Source organism: Garra rufa, chromosome 18 (assembly GCF_049309525.1).
Source record: "Garra rufa chromosome 18, GarRuf1.0, whole genome shotgun sequence".
Classification (NCBI taxonomy): domain Eukaryota; kingdom Metazoa; phylum Chordata; class Actinopteri; order Cypriniformes; family Cyprinidae; genus Garra; species Garra rufa.
Genome location: NC_133378.1, coordinates 20885166 through 20901126, shown reverse-complemented (window position 1 = coordinate 20901126; position 15961 = coordinate 20885166). Strand labels below are relative to the sequence as shown.

Genomic DNA, 15961 nt, shown 5'->3' with positions numbered 1-15961 from the left:
AAAACGGCCTTTTAAATTATATTTAAAACTGACACGAACGAAAAAAATAGACACAAACTTAAAACAAGCCCTGCATTCCAGCCCGAGCCCGACGGGCAGCAGTGAGCGCGCCTTCAGCGCATTTTTTTTAGGAGTTCCACAAATCCGCAATCAAGAGCACATGAAAGGCTAACGCATTTGCCTCACGATTGCCTAAAGATTCCTGTTCCTGAACAAGAGAGCCCATTCAATTTTTTTTTTTTTTTTTTATAGAAAAAGCATATCAATTTGTTGGTGTTGTTTGTGAGGGCACGCAAATATACATAAATCCTTTACAGTTACGAATAGCTATTACTCTTACCTTTACGTGCAAAAAAGTCAGCGTATTTTAAGATGTTTGCAATGCAAGTGATCACACTTGCTACTTCATGTCCAGTAAAGCGCGCGTTAGCCTCCACTCTCCGCACAGACGACAGAATATGAGTCTAACAGCGCACATACAGGTTAAACGTTTAAACTAACATTTTGATATGCTTGAACTCTTTAATATCTATAGATTTTATTTTAGGCAAGTCGTGATGATTTAAGAAAGCTAAATTGATCAAGCATATGAACTCACCGCCTGCCGCTGATCGCTTCTTTAAAAAAAAAAAAAAAAAACTTAGCCTATATTTAACGGGAAAAAATGCTTTAAACTTTTTTCTAAATTAACTTTAAAAAAAAAACCTGAAACGAAATATAATTACATTGTCATTTGGCCTATATACAAAACTGAACTATTTTAATAGCTAAAAAAAATGGTAGTAGCCTATAAGCTGTTTTGGGAGAAGTGGCCAAAAAGACGATCTTGGGTCGGAGTCTGGCCAGTCTCTTACCAAGAATTCTGCACAGAGCTGGGCTAGATTTTAGGCCTATTCAGGGCTCTATACACAAAGCAACAAAAAAAAAAACTGTTACATGCAAAGGAAAGACTTCAAAGCTGGACAGCACCATGCGCTCTGTGAGACTGGGTTGTGCGCTCAACATTAACACAATTCATATGAATGCGTAATTCAACTGTGTATACTTTACACTTATATTAAAAATTAAATGAACGGCACATCTCAATCTTAGTGATGATGTAATGGATTAAATGTAGCCTAATGCACGAAACTGCGCTCACATGACGCGTGTGTAAGAATACTGTACAAACAGCACGGGACAGCAGTACTCCTCTATCTCAGCTGGTTGGGGGGGCTAAACCGAGATATTCAAAATTAACGGGGGTATAGCCCCCTAGCCCCTTTGTAGAGCAGTCCCTGTCTGCAAGTGCGTGGCACGTGATTCGTGTAAGTCAGGAGCGTGTGCGCACTCTGGTGAAAGCGGCAATACTGCGATTAAGGTGTTTACATGCCGGTATACTTCGATTAAAATCGGCGTGCGCCACCTATGTTAATTCGATTATGCTTGCTGCGATTATGAGCTTAATCGCATTATTATAATCGAAGTATTGCGTTTACATGGGGAAAAGTTTAATCGCAATATTGCCAAAATCTCATTATAATCGCATTAAGAGGGTCCATGTAAACGCACTCAGTGTCTTGAAATACCTGTCCATGTTCGCAGGGGTTTCGTGCACTTCATAATTATATTCATATAATATCTTGAAATACCTGTCCAAGATCGCAGGGGTTTCGTGCACTTCATAATTATATGCATACAGTGTCTTGAAATACCTGTCCACGTTCGCAGGGGTTTCGTGCACTTCATAATTATATTCATATAATATCTTGAAATACCTGTCCAAGATCGCAGGGGTTTCGTGCACTTCATAATTATATGCATACAGTGTCTTGAAATACCTGTCCATGTTCGCAGGGGTTTCGTGCACTTCATAATTATATTCATATAATATCTTGAAATACCTGTCCAAGATCGCAGGGGTTTCGTGCACTTCATAATTATATGCATACAGTGTCTTGAAATACCTGTCCACGTTCGCAGGGGTTTCGTGCACTTCATAATTATATTCATATAATATCTTGAAATACCTGTCCAAGAACGCAGGGGTTTCGTGCACTTCATAATTATATGCATACAGTGTCTTGAAATACCTGTCCACGTTCGCAGGGGTTTCGTGCACTTCATAATTATATTCATATAATATCTTGAAATACCTGTCCAAGAACGCAGGGGTTTCGTGCACTTCATAATTATATGCATACAGTGTCTTGAAATACCTGTCCACGTTCGCAGGGGTTTCGTGCACTTCATAATTATATTCATACAGTGTCTTGAAATACCTGTCCACGATCGCAGGGGTTTCGTGCACTTCATAATTATATGCATACAGTGTCTTGAAATACCTGTCCACGTTCGCAGGGGTTTCGTGCACTTCATAATTATATGCATACAGTGTCTTGAAATACCTGTCCACGATCGCAGGGGTTTCGTGCACTTCATAATTATATTCATATACAATATCTTGAAATACCTGTCCACGATCGCAGGGGTTTCGTGCACTTCATAATTATATTCATATACAATATCTTGAAATACCTGTCCAAGATCGCAGGGGTTTCGTGCACTTCATAATTATGCATACAGTGTCTTGAAATACCTGTCCACGTTCGCAGGGGTTTCGTGCACTTCATAATTATATTCATATAATATCTTGAAATACCTGTCCAAGATCGCAGGGGTTTCGTGCACTTCATAATTATATGCATACAGTGTCTTGAAATACCTGTCCACGAACGCAGGGGTTTCGTGCACTTCATAATTATATGCATACAGTGTCTTGAAATACCTGTCCACGAACGCAGGGGTTTCGTGCACTTCATAATTATATGCATACAGTGTCTTGAAATACCTGTCCACGTTCGCAGGGGTTTCGTGCACTTCATAATTATATTCATATAATATCTTGAAATACCTGTCCAAGATCGCAGGGGTTTCGTGCACTTCATAATTATATGCATACAGTGTCTTGAAATACCTGTCCACGAACGCAGGGGTTTCGTGCACTTCATAATTATATTCATATACAATATCTTGAAATACCTGTCCAAGATCGCAGGGTTTTCGTGCACTTCATAATTATATTCATATACAGTATTTTGAAATACCTGTCCACAATCACAGGGGTTCCGTGCCCTTCATAATTATATTCATATAACATTACAGTGTCTTGAAATAACGTTACCTGGCCACGATACCGTTGTAAACCATGATTTATTTTCGTAAATAGACGCTACACGTTTTACATTTCTATAACGGCTGTTTATTTGTTTTCGAAAATCGTTTAAATTTAAGATTTTAAAACATAAAAATAACCTGTATGACTGTGTTGTCCTTCATTATCCATCAGTGCTGATCCTAGGTTTTGAAATGCCCGCGCAAAAAAACTGACTTACTGCGCATGATCGGTGACCTCTCTTAATAATTTTTTTTTTAGAAAGGGGCGTTTTCCCAACGCCCCCAGGGACGCCCATTTTACGTCGTGGTAATGAAACCCCTGGAATTTAGTGAGTCCCAGCTTGACACACTGCTGATTCTCGCCATACTTCCGTTGCCAATATGCGGAGGAGCGTCTCGCTGCAGCCTGCGGTGGACATCCAACCCCGCCCACATCCAAGTGTGACGCCAGACGCCACGCCCATGTTCAAACACGTCACACATCCAACATATTAAATATTATTAACACATATTAAAATAGTGATAATATGATTAGCAATGTTCACATTTGTGGACATATCTTTAGAGAATTAGATGAAAATGAAAATATGCTAAGTGTTACTTTTACAGTAACAAAACTTAAATGTCCGTCTAAATCTGATCTTGTCTAAGCTATGTCAAAATCGATTATAATAAACGTGAATTTATGTCATTACACAAACAAATAGGGTAAGGTTTAAATGTTTTATTACCAATTACCATTTTCCTAACTTTAATCAACCAAAGCAAGCGTTTTACCGGCTGTTCGAATGTAATTAGTTCCATATGAAAGATGACCTAGGTTTAATTTGTATTATTTAATACAAACTGTTTTGTTTACATCCCCGATACAACATACTTCCGCCATTATTGCACATGCGTACAACATCGGGATTCTTTTTTTTATTGTTTTATTAAAGAATAATTGGACATTACAAAAATATTGAAACAGAAATCCAGATACACAAAATACAAGCTTAATCTGTATACAGTAATACAATATGTAATAAGAGGGGGAAAAATAATAATAAAAAATAAAAATAAACTAATACCATAGAGAGAAAAAAATAAAAATAAACGTATAAATAAAAAGTAAATAAATAAACAAAAACTAAATTAAAACCTAGAAACAACTAAACAATAGTTCGAATTTTCTTCCTTTTCCCTTACATATAGAAAAATTATATTGTGGGAACATAACCAGAAAAAAAGTTCTCCGTGAAATGTAACAACAAATGTATTCATTTGTTTTAAAGACTTTTAAAAAAAATAAATAAAAAAATATAAAAAAAATTATAAATTATAAAAATTATAAAAAATAAATTACATTTTGGTGTGCATTTAGCAAATTTCTGTTTATGAATATAATTTTTGCCTTGCAAAATGTAAAAGTTAACAACGTACTCAATTATTTTACTTTTATGAGAATAAGTACAGATAACATCTTTTAGAGAAAGCATATAATTAACATTTCTTTGCAGAAATAGAAAGGTGCTAACATCAGACCAAAAACTAAGAGACAATTCACAATTATAAAACAAATGACACAAGTCTTCCTCATGTGTGTTACAGAAACTGCAGGTATTATCAATGTCCATGAATTTAGAAAGAGCTACTTTACATGGATAAATTTCTTGAAATATTTTGAAATGCACCGCTTTAAGGCTACCGATGGGGAGGGGAGTCACACGATGACGCATTGACGTGGGCGTGGTGTCTGACGTCACACATGGATGTGGGCGGGGTTGGATGTCCACCGCAGGCTGCAGCGAGCCCTACTTGGAGGAGATATGCGCGCGCATACGTTGCTACGTCATCATTGTGTACAAACAGTAAAAGGGTCTATAATATGCTAAGACAGGAGAAAACATAACTGTTCGTCGCGATTTCAAAATAAAAGCTCAAACGCTCGCTCTGAGTTTACACGTTCTGATGTCCACATATTCAAGAAATTATAGTGACTATAGCATTTCTGTTGTAAAAAAGTGGCCAAATATGAAAGATAACATGGACATTTAAATTAAATGTTGTTTAGTCATTATTAAACAAGGATGAAATCGCACAGTAACGTTTAAAAACGTTCAGGCCGTTGGTGCCCTCTGCAGTCATTTGTTATAAAATATACATGTACATTAGTTGCATTTTTTATAATACACGTTATATATTTTCACAGTTTTGTTCAATGAAGCAGTGAGGTAACTTGGTTTGTTTAAACCTATTCTTATTGCATCATTGCTATTATATATGTATTTTAAAGGCTTAATAGTAATCTTAGGTTATTGTTAGCATAGGTCTGTTTTTATTACCTTAGAAAATTCGTTATAATTATCCAGTTACTTGATTAGCAAAATAATCGCTAATGACAGCCCTACAAATTTCTCTAAATGTATTTTATATAATAATAAATGTAGCTAGATAATACTACACACATTATTGTAATCAATAAATATTAAAGATACGCTGACATCTATAACTGTCAAAGGACAAATATCTGTCACCATAACCATCCAAAAAGCACATTTGACTCTTATGAGATCATCCAGCAGCTGCTCCCCTAACAGTAATATTGGAAATATCTGAAATGATATTTTATGACATCACATTGAGGACAGCTGAATCATAAAGAGGATTCCTCAGTGCAGAATCACATTCCAGAAACATTCCCTCACTGTGTGAATGCATTAAATGAACCCAGATGGCCACACTAAAACTTGTTTACAACGTATATTCCTTTAAAGATCTTAATTAAACACTACGAATTTATAATCCATTATCAGAGAGGTGCTTGTTTTGAGGGGAGGTGCGATGCACGCTTGCATCTCGGGCCGTTAATGCCATTACACATTGGCTGGTATTCAGTGCCCAGCCTTCAGTGCCCCCATAAGAAACACATCAAATTCCCTCAGGCCCTGCAGCTCGTCTGTGAATGCAGTGCTCTGAGAGTCTCTGTTGTGACACTGTCTGCAACACTTCACTCTATTCACTTCCAGCGCAACTCAATTACTGGAAACTGATATTTTTAGTATCTTAAATCACCACAACTGTCATGATGCTCTTGACTTCAAAGTGGCTATAAAAATACAGCATTGTTAAGATGGGGATTAAATCATGATCATAGTTGACAGCGACATCAAAGCAGTGAAAAGAGTGTATATGATAAATGGCAATAGATTTTCATGTTTCAAGTATTACAGAAAATGAGCATTTCAGATTAAAAAGCTCTTCGTAAATTTAGGGCTAGATTGTAAAGCAGGCCTACATGATACTTCTGGCCACATATCACTATTAAATGTGTAATAAAATGAAAACATATTTGAACATATATGGCCCGTGAGAATATACAGTGGGTGTTAAGAAAGAAAGAAGCAATCCGTGTTTCTTTGTCCACTTTTTTGAGCTTTAATCCATAACAGATATGCCAGTGCTACAGTAAAGACACCAACAGGCTGAAGGTAGTAAATGCCAATACAAGTTCCCACTACGCTAGTATTTCATACAGCTGAATAAATTATGCCATGATAATATACACACATGCTGAACGGAAATATATCAAAGAAAATTACATATGCGCAAAAAGGTAAAGAATGAAAGAGCAACTGAGGTTGAAAAGAGATTTGGGAAAAGGTGTATCACCCCGTCGGATAGTGCTTCAAAAATATCCCAAAGGTAGATTAATGCTTGCAGTAGAAATGAGTGCTACACACTAAAAACATGTTTGTTTGTTTTTCACATTTCTTTTTTGTCTTTTTCGTTTACTATAAAATAGTGTTAAAATGGAAATGTCCTCAGTCTTAAGTTGGCACATGGTCACGTGTTCACGTTTCAGTTATTGTCCTGAATAGATATGGCATTTTAGGGCACGTCTAGTGACACCGGAGCACAGTTTAGACACAGAAATTGTCTCTGAGGTTAAAAACACAGCTGAGTAAAGGTGGAATTAGGAGCCATGACGGCAAACATTAAATGTAAACAGAATCCATAAAGGTGGACATATATGTGACTCTGGACCACAAAACCAATCTTAAGTAGCACAGATATATTTGTAGCAAAAGCCAAAAATACATAGTATGGGTCAAAATGATCGATTTTTCTTTTATGCCAAAAATCATTAGGATATTAAGTAAAGATCAGGTTCAAAGAAGACATTTTGTCGATTTCCTATCATAAATATATCAAAACTTCATTTTTGATTAGTAATATGCAGATGATGTATAAATCTATACATATAAAAAACTGACCCTTATGACTGGTTTTGTGGTCCAGGGTCACATATTTCATTTCTCAATGTAATATTCTTCAAGACTTTTGGTCTACATAAAATGGCATAAGACTTGCAGTAAAAGTCCACTTCTCTCTACAAACAGTTTCAGTTCAGTTCATTTTACACTGATCACAGAAACAAATTAATTTCCTCGTGAATAAAAAAAAAAAGTGCTACCAATTTAGTACATCCTTTTTCTAAACTTCTGAAACATGAATTCACAAATCGCCCTTCAGCCATTCGATGGCTAATATCTGATTGTTTTTAAGTAAACCGTAAGCTATACTTTTCATGAATAGACGTGTATGGGAAAGTATATTAATATAGCCATAAAATGCTAAAATTGGCATTTGCCTATAAGGGCTAATTATAATGGGAATTACAGTGACCACAGAGAAGAATTAGTCTGTGTTCATTGCACAAATTTGTAGAAGGAAAATAATGTTGTTGTTTTTTGTCATTTGGTCATCATAATTCAGAATAGAGTATGTTTTTAAGACAAAATCATCATGAATAACACTGATAACCCCATATAGAGCATGCCTTTTTGCTCCATATCAAGGCTCCACCAACTGGAATGAAACACACTAGCCCAGGCATTGTGGAATGTCCGGTTTAAGATTTAAACTGTAGCTTCTCCTCAGCATCTCTCCGTGTATATCCATCAGAAATGTAATGTTACAAAGCAAGGCCTTGTGGTTAAAATAGAAACAGGAACTAAAACATGAGAAAAACTAAAAATGAAACATGTAAACAAAGAGTAATTACAATAGTAAATGCAACAGCAATAGGAACAACCACATTTATAATAACAAATATAATTATAATACCATCATTTTCTATAAACAACATGGTCCGAACAGTTTGGAATGGGCAACGGCTGCAGCTGTAGCCTGTGTGTGCGCTAACGCTGGATGCCGACGGGCAGGGCTTTAGCGATTTGGGCTCAGACAATTGATGTTCATTTTCCCTCGGCTTCTTTCTGAAGCTCTGAAAGGGTCTCTTTGTTGTGGAGGAGAGAAAGGATCGGGACGAGTAAGGAGATGTGGCACAATAGTGTCTGTTTTTTTTTATGTGGAATGGCTTTTGTATTCACGCTGCTATAGGTAGAAAGTCTAAGACTGCCCATGATTTTGTAACTTTTTCTTGGTCTTGTTCACTCCTAGGTAGATGGCCATGTGTGGGCGCTGCAGAAACAATGGAGGGATGCTGGTGAAACACATGGGTGGATGTGCAGTTTGAGATCCATCAATACGCCTGTCCCGTCTCCACCTGTAGCAGTCCGAGCACAGCCGAGTGCTCTCCGAGCTTCATCCTTCTCTGCGTGGACAAGCTCACATTCTTAGCCAGGTAATCCACTGCAGCTGCACACAAAGACGAAAATAATTAATTCATTATATTCCTTTAAAGACAAATTTTTTAAAAACATGGAAATATGAAAATAATATGCAACAGTGACAATTTTTGCCTGGATCTATAAAGTACATGCAATCCATACAGACAGTTACTTGAATACACCTGTTCAACGATGAACAAGTTGGATTTTTTTACCCTGGTCTCTAAACTAAAATTTGTAAAAATTTATATTCTTTGTCATAAACAAAATTATTATTTTTTTATTATACCTAAAGTACATGCAATTCATATAGACAATTTCATAAATACACCAATTCCATGATGAACAAGTGACAATTTGCAGCAAAAAAAAAAAAAAAAATACTGATCTCAAAAAAGTTATAGATTTAAAGAAAAAAAAAACTGCTGTATCTTAAAATACTGTCATAGCTTTAAAAAAAATGTAATAAATTAAACATATTATCAATATTAAAAAACACCTTTTTCTTCCAACATACATTTTTATACATTATTTTTAGATATATTAATTTTTTAATAAATATAGTTTTAATGTTTCACCTTGATTTTTTACTCATTCATTTTTTAAGAATGATAAGGTTCAGGAAAATGTTATATAATTTTCACTTTAGGGTTACACTATTTGACAGTTGTTTTTTTTGAGTCTTTCAATTTAAATTAAAATGAAAAAAATACCCCCCTTCCCAGTTAAAATAAAAATATATGAAGAAAAAAAACTGTTGTTTGGCATAATCCATCTAAAATTAATATCTTAATGTACTGTCATAGCCTTTTAAAAATAGGCAATATAAAAGTATATCAATATAATTTAAAAAAACTGTTGTCTGAAACTGAAATTAGTGTGTTAATATAACCAACATATTTTTTTCATAAATAGGCATATATATATTTTTTATAAATATAGTTTTAACTTTTTTATTTTTTTATGTTCATTTTGGTAACACTTTATAATAACGTTCAGTTGTAAGTCTTTTATAAGTGATTAGTTAATGATGAAATAATCATTTACAAAACATTCACAAATGATTATTAAGTGATATGCTAACAATTAGTGTATGTTTTGTTAATTCATTTACAAATTAATTTACAAGTAATTAGTTAATGATGAACTAATTATTTACAAAACATGACTATTTGTTTATAAATTATGAATAAGTGATATGTTCATTTTATTGTAAATACTATGCTAACGATTTACCCATCTGTCGTAAATTATCTGAAAAATGGCATATCATGAAATAATCAAACAGATCCTTAGTAAATGGTTAAAAATTACTAGTTAACCCCTTAACTGTCACCCCCATTTTTTAAGTTTATCCAAACTTAAATTGTAATTCATGAACACTTCGGATCTAAGGTAGGTCTCTTTTTTAAAGAAAACAATCAGCAGATTGCTGCAGAAGCAGAATTAAAAAATATATATTAACAAATTACTTAAATTTACTGTAAAGAGAATACAATTTTTATTATATTTTATATAAAATACATATTGTACATAACAGGTTTTATCCTAAATTTCAATTTGAAGTCTTACATCTAAATAAGTTATTCCAAATTTGAAGTTGATATGAAAAAAAAAATTGAGGTTCCTGTGAAAGTTTGTTTAGGGCGTTATAAAATACTAAATAACCTTATATAATTCATACACTACATGGTGCATAGTGCATTAGTGCAGAAGTACATAGTGAATAAGTGCAGAGTGTATAGTGCGTCATTTAGGACGCAGCTCATTTTTGCCATAGAAAACATCTTTACCCTCACCAGATAGCCCTTACATTGCAGGACACACTACAAAGTATTCAAAAGTTGTTGATGAATAAATAATGAATAAATCTTTTACAGATCTTTCTGCATCCCCTAATCTAAAGTGTAAACTACTCATGAGTTGTAAATGTTTTACAAACCTTCTGGTTACATGTTGTGTGGGCATCAGGTGGGTATACAGACTGGGTGAAAGACCTTTGAAAAATGAGTAAAACATTTACAACTGATGAATTGTTTACACTTTAGATTAGGGGATGCAGAAAGATTTGTAAATGATTTATTCATGATGCGATCTTCAGTGAAGGATAAACATTTAAATGATTGATATTTTAATTATTTTTAAGTTACAAATAATATATGAACTAGTAACGTATTAACCACTTACTAAGGATCTGTTTGATTATTTCATGATATGCAATTTTGTTTAAATTAGACAGATTTGTAAATTGTTAGCCTATTACATAATAATCATTTGTGAACGTATAATAATGTTTTGTAAATTATTAGTTCATCATTATCTAATCACTTGTAAATGATTTATAACTTAATCTACAAAACATATATAAAAATACTAACATATCACTTATTAATCACTAATGAAAGCATAGCGATGTTTTGTAAATGATTAGTTCATCATTAATGAATTACTTGTAAATAACTTGTAAATGAATTAGCAAAACATACACAAATTGTGAGCATATCACTTATTAAACATTTATGAATGTTTTGCAAATCATTATTTTATCACTTATAAATGACTTACAACTGAACGTTATTATAAAGTGTTAACTTTATGGTTTAATAATTATCAGGTTCAGAAAAATTATCTTTTTTTTTTTGTCTTGTCGTGTTACACCACTTGACAGTTTTTTAGACCCTTTCAATTTAAATTTAAATGAAAAAATTTATGGAATCAATATGAATACAAAGGTTATATTTTCTACATTTTCATCTTTTTCATTCATCGTTTCAGCTTATTTGTAATTGATCCATATAAGCATTTGGTGTAACAGATCTCAACAAAAGATTTGTTAAAATAAAAAAAGGCCTTGGTGGTGTAACAGACTGATCTCAATAAAAGTTAAGGATTTGAAGAAAAAAAACCCTGCTGTTTGGCATAATTAATATCTTAATATAATTTCATAGCTTTTTTTAAAAGTAAAAAATCATTTGTCTTTCTAATGAAATCAGTGTAGTATAACCAACATACCTTTTTTTTACTTTTTTTTTTTATAAATGGATATTTATTTTTTATATATATTTTATTTCTATAATAATAACTTTTTTCCTTGATTTTATTTATTTATTTTATTTATAATGATTAGGTTTGGGAAAAAATTATATCAATTCCTAATTTAATTTCTACATTTTCATCTTCATCAGCTTATTTGTAATTTGTAATTTAAAAAATTTGGGAAAATATTTAATTACTTTTAGCTTCACAATTATACAACTTCATTTTAGAGTCTTTAAATTAAAATGAACAAAACCCAAAACACATTCTACATTTTCATCTGGGACATCCATATTTGTCATTGATCCAAATAAGACGACTACTTTGGCTTTAGTTTTGGGTTGAGTTTCAGAGCAGACACTTCACATCATCACTGTGAGCTCTCACAAACACACTGCTGATTCCTGAGACATGGAGCACCTGTTCCCCACTGTCACTCATTCCTGTCATAGCGAGTATTCCTCAGCACATTCCTCATTATGTCTGTCACCACTCTTCTCAGAATTCAACACTTCCCATCATACAACATTATATTGTGACACACCAATCCATTCCCTCCATCCATCTTCTTTAAAAAAGCCACCCAAATTGGCATAAACAAGTTTTAAATAAATACATTTTAAAAAAGCCTTTTTAAAGTTCTTTTGAACACTATCAGTTGAAGGAGAATAGTTGAAGCTAAAAACTTTTCAGCTCGACTGAGTAGATTTAGATAATGAGTCCACTCGATTTTCTACGCCTGAGAAAACGGTTACTGTTGATCGAGATATGTATCTGCACGGCTGCGCAAAACGCAATAGAGAGAAGGCAGAAAGAGTGGCGAGATTCCCACCAGATAGGTGTAGCACACAAAACGGTGTGACTAACATAGCACCTGAGGGTACGGCTCGCATTGGATTGATCTGGAGTCTGGCTTCGCTGGGAGATCTTTATCAGGAGCACGTGTCGACTCCATCCCGCAGGCTAATCCAGGGTCAGAGTGCACCCAGAGTCCCGCTCGCAAGCCAGGACCCCAGCATTGATCTGCCTCCCGTCTCACACTGTTTCAATTTAAATACATGAGCTAAAGACATTAAGGACATTTGATTGGTGGAAAAAGACAGTGAATCGTGTTTGGGGCTGCGAGGACAAACCAAGGACAGGATGGAAGTGGCACAGCGCAAAAAACCAGGGAAGCTCCAATTAACCCCTCTAGCCACTTCCCTTTCAAAACAGAAAAGGCCTCCCTCGCTGAGTCCAACTGGAATTGGTTTACTTATTAGGTTAGCACTGCGCTAGCTGTAACCTTCAGGTAATTATTTGCATAGACGTTTCCCACCCCCATCCTCAAAGCCGAAATGGAAAAAATGGAAAGAGTCAAGCGGAGGAGGTTAAACCTGAGGGCTTTGCGTTTTGAAAACTGACAGGAGTGAGTTTTCGCTACTTGAGTGTTTTTGGAGTTGGCATTGCGACCACAGCCACTCCTTTTTTCCGCCAAGCCGTAAACACAGTGATCATTTGATCAAAATGTCAACAGCAATGACAAAACGCATCACGACGGAGACGTCTGTGATTAATGGATATCAAAAAGGCGAGCATTAGTGCGCTGGCATTAGCTGCTGGCATGTCAAGAGCAAGAGCCTCTGATGTTTTTTGGTCGGAGGCCTTTGATTACCCCAGCCGAGGAGGTGTTATTTGAACCTCTCCTTCCTTTATTCATCATTAGCAGAAGTGTTGAGGCGGGGCAGAGCGAGGGTGCGCGCGGACGGTGCCAGACATCTGTCAGTGTGACAGTAAGCGCCGCACGTTAGCGTCTGTAAGCGAGAGCAAAAAGGAAGCTGTCAGGGAACGGCGGCACGTACGGTAGCAGCCGCATACCTGTGGGTGGGCTAGCTGTCTGTACAGGAGACACTGGTGCTGACAGCTAGCAGAGAGAGTAATCACAGCTCATTTAACCTCTCTCCCTCAGGAAGCCTTTCTCTCCTGTCAGCCCCGTTTACTCCTTAAATCCCGCTCAGACTGAATCTCTGCCTTCCCTAAGAGGAGCACCGAATCTGCTCTCTGACACTCACGGTCACAACGAACACACGCTAACACAAAGTGCGCCCTTAAGCTGTCTCACGAATTTCAATGAAATATTAGACAGGTGGGCTAAATCAGTGATTTCGCACCCCAGGGAGTACTTAAAAAAACTGTTGTAAACTAAAAACTCAACTTAAATAACGGAATGTAAATTCACTGAAATGCAAATCATTTAAAGTGCTAGGTACTCTTTTGCGTATGATAGAAAGCAACACCACAAATGTCTTGATATATTTATGTGTAAATGTTTGAGAAATTTACTAGCAAATAAATGTTCTAATAGTTTGTGTCAGTGAGTTGAACCCAAGAACCAGGTCTTCCCAATTAGTGAACAAATCATTCAGGTCAGTTTTGCATACTCTTATGATCTAACATTGCATGATTTAATTTGAGGGATAGTTTATCCAAAAATGAAAATACTGTCATTGATTACTCACCTTCATGTCGTTCCAAACATAAGACCTTTGTTATCTTTGTAACACAAATTAAGATATTTTTGATGAAATCCGAGAGCTTTCTGACCCTGCATAGACAGCAACACAACTACCACGTTCAAGGCCGAAAATGTAGGAAAGATTTTGTTAAAGTCCATGTGACATCAGTGGTTCAACCGTAACTGCTATGAAGCTACAAGAATACCTTTTGTGTGCAAAGAACACTTAACTTTAATAACGACTTTATTCAAAAATTTCTTCCACATTAACTAGAGTATCTCTACAAGGGCTTGACATTAACTTTTTTTGCTTATCAGCCATTGTGGCTAGTGGTTTTCCAAATTTACTAGCCACTTTACAGCATTTTCACTATTTTTTGATATTTCCACATGCGGAAGAAACAGAAGCAGCTAAAGTGGCATTTAGATGCATATACATAGACAGTTTATTGAAGCTGAAATGTAGCATGAATGCATTTACACTGCAAAGTTATAATAGCATAAATAATGCTTGGTTTTTATTTATTTATTTATTTATTTTTTAATGAAATGTTAAAAAAAACCCTGCAAAGATAAGCTACTTTTAAATATGAAAGTAAACTGCCACTAGTAATAAATGCGTCTTTGAAGCATTCCTTCAAACGATTTGTTCAGATCGCTGATTCATTCAAGAATGAAGCAAGTGCCTTTCTTCATGAATGAACCACTGAATCATTGACTTAAATTATTAATTCAAAAATGCTGAATCATATAGTAACGAAACACCACTGTGTAAACTCAGAGATACGCAACTGTTCTGCTGTAATTTTTTTGGAACTATTTTCGTTAACAAAATCAAGCAAAAACAGTAAAAACTGACAATACTGTACAAAAACTTATATTAATTACTCGTTTGAACTCTTGTATAAAATCAATCAATCGTGGTTTTCAAGGAAAACTTCACTCTCTTTGTCATGTCATGTTGCTTAACTAGGCTATATGTTATAAATATAAAATGTAAATCCCTGATCACGATTGCAAGTCATCTTGCTCTCTGTTGGAATATTCAGACATGTTTACAAAGACAGTTTTATGTACTCTTGTGAACGCATGGCGGAGACTGACATGGAAGAGAAGAAATTGTTGAATAAAGTTGCTATTTTGTTTTCTTTGCACACAAAAAGTAGCTTCATAACATTAAGGTTGAACCACTAATGTCACTCTCAGATCTTACAGGTTTGGATCAAAATGATGGTAAGTAATGAATTGTATTGCTCATTATTAGTTAATTTTACACATGAGGAATACAACTTGAGTCCTACCAATGGGTATGTCAGAATATATGCAACCAAAAAGTAATACATTTTCCTATAAGTGAAGAGGAGAGAGACACTTACTCTGGCCGTACTGACTGTATTGGTAGCCCGCGGTGACGGGGTCCACGCTGTAGCTGGTGGTACTGTACGTAGGGGGGCAGTAGGACTGGGAGGAGGACAGGCTGTCAGCAGTTTTGATAGGCTCGGAGCGCTGGCTGCAGCTGGCTGAGATGGAGTTGGAGGCCTCCAGGCTGCTGTGCAGGGGGGAGATGGAGAACTCATGCTGGGGCTGAGGGGCCACGGCACTAGGGTTGCTGAGGATGCTCATCACCTGGTGGGTAGAAAGGAACGAGAGTCAGGATCAG

At 35.3% G+C, this 15961-nt stretch overlaps 1 protein-coding gene across 2 annotated transcripts in view; it reads right to left on the bottom strand.

Moving 5' to 3' along the window:
* Positions 1-6565: 6565 nt before the first annotated feature.
* Positions 6566-15961, bottom strand: part of pax7b (paired box 7b) — a 73378-nt gene continuing 63982 nt past the window's right edge. For both annotated transcript variants that reach the window (XM_073822950.1, XM_073822949.1), the window contains exons 8-9: positions 15678-15927; positions 6566-8799 (exon numbers count right to left, since the gene is read on the bottom strand). In XM_073822950.1, coding sequence (XP_073679051.1) covers positions 8684-8799; positions 15678-15927 — 366 coding nt within the window. In that variant the 3' untranslated portion in view covers positions 6566-8683. The remainder of the gene's footprint in view (positions 8800-15677; positions 15928-15961) is intronic.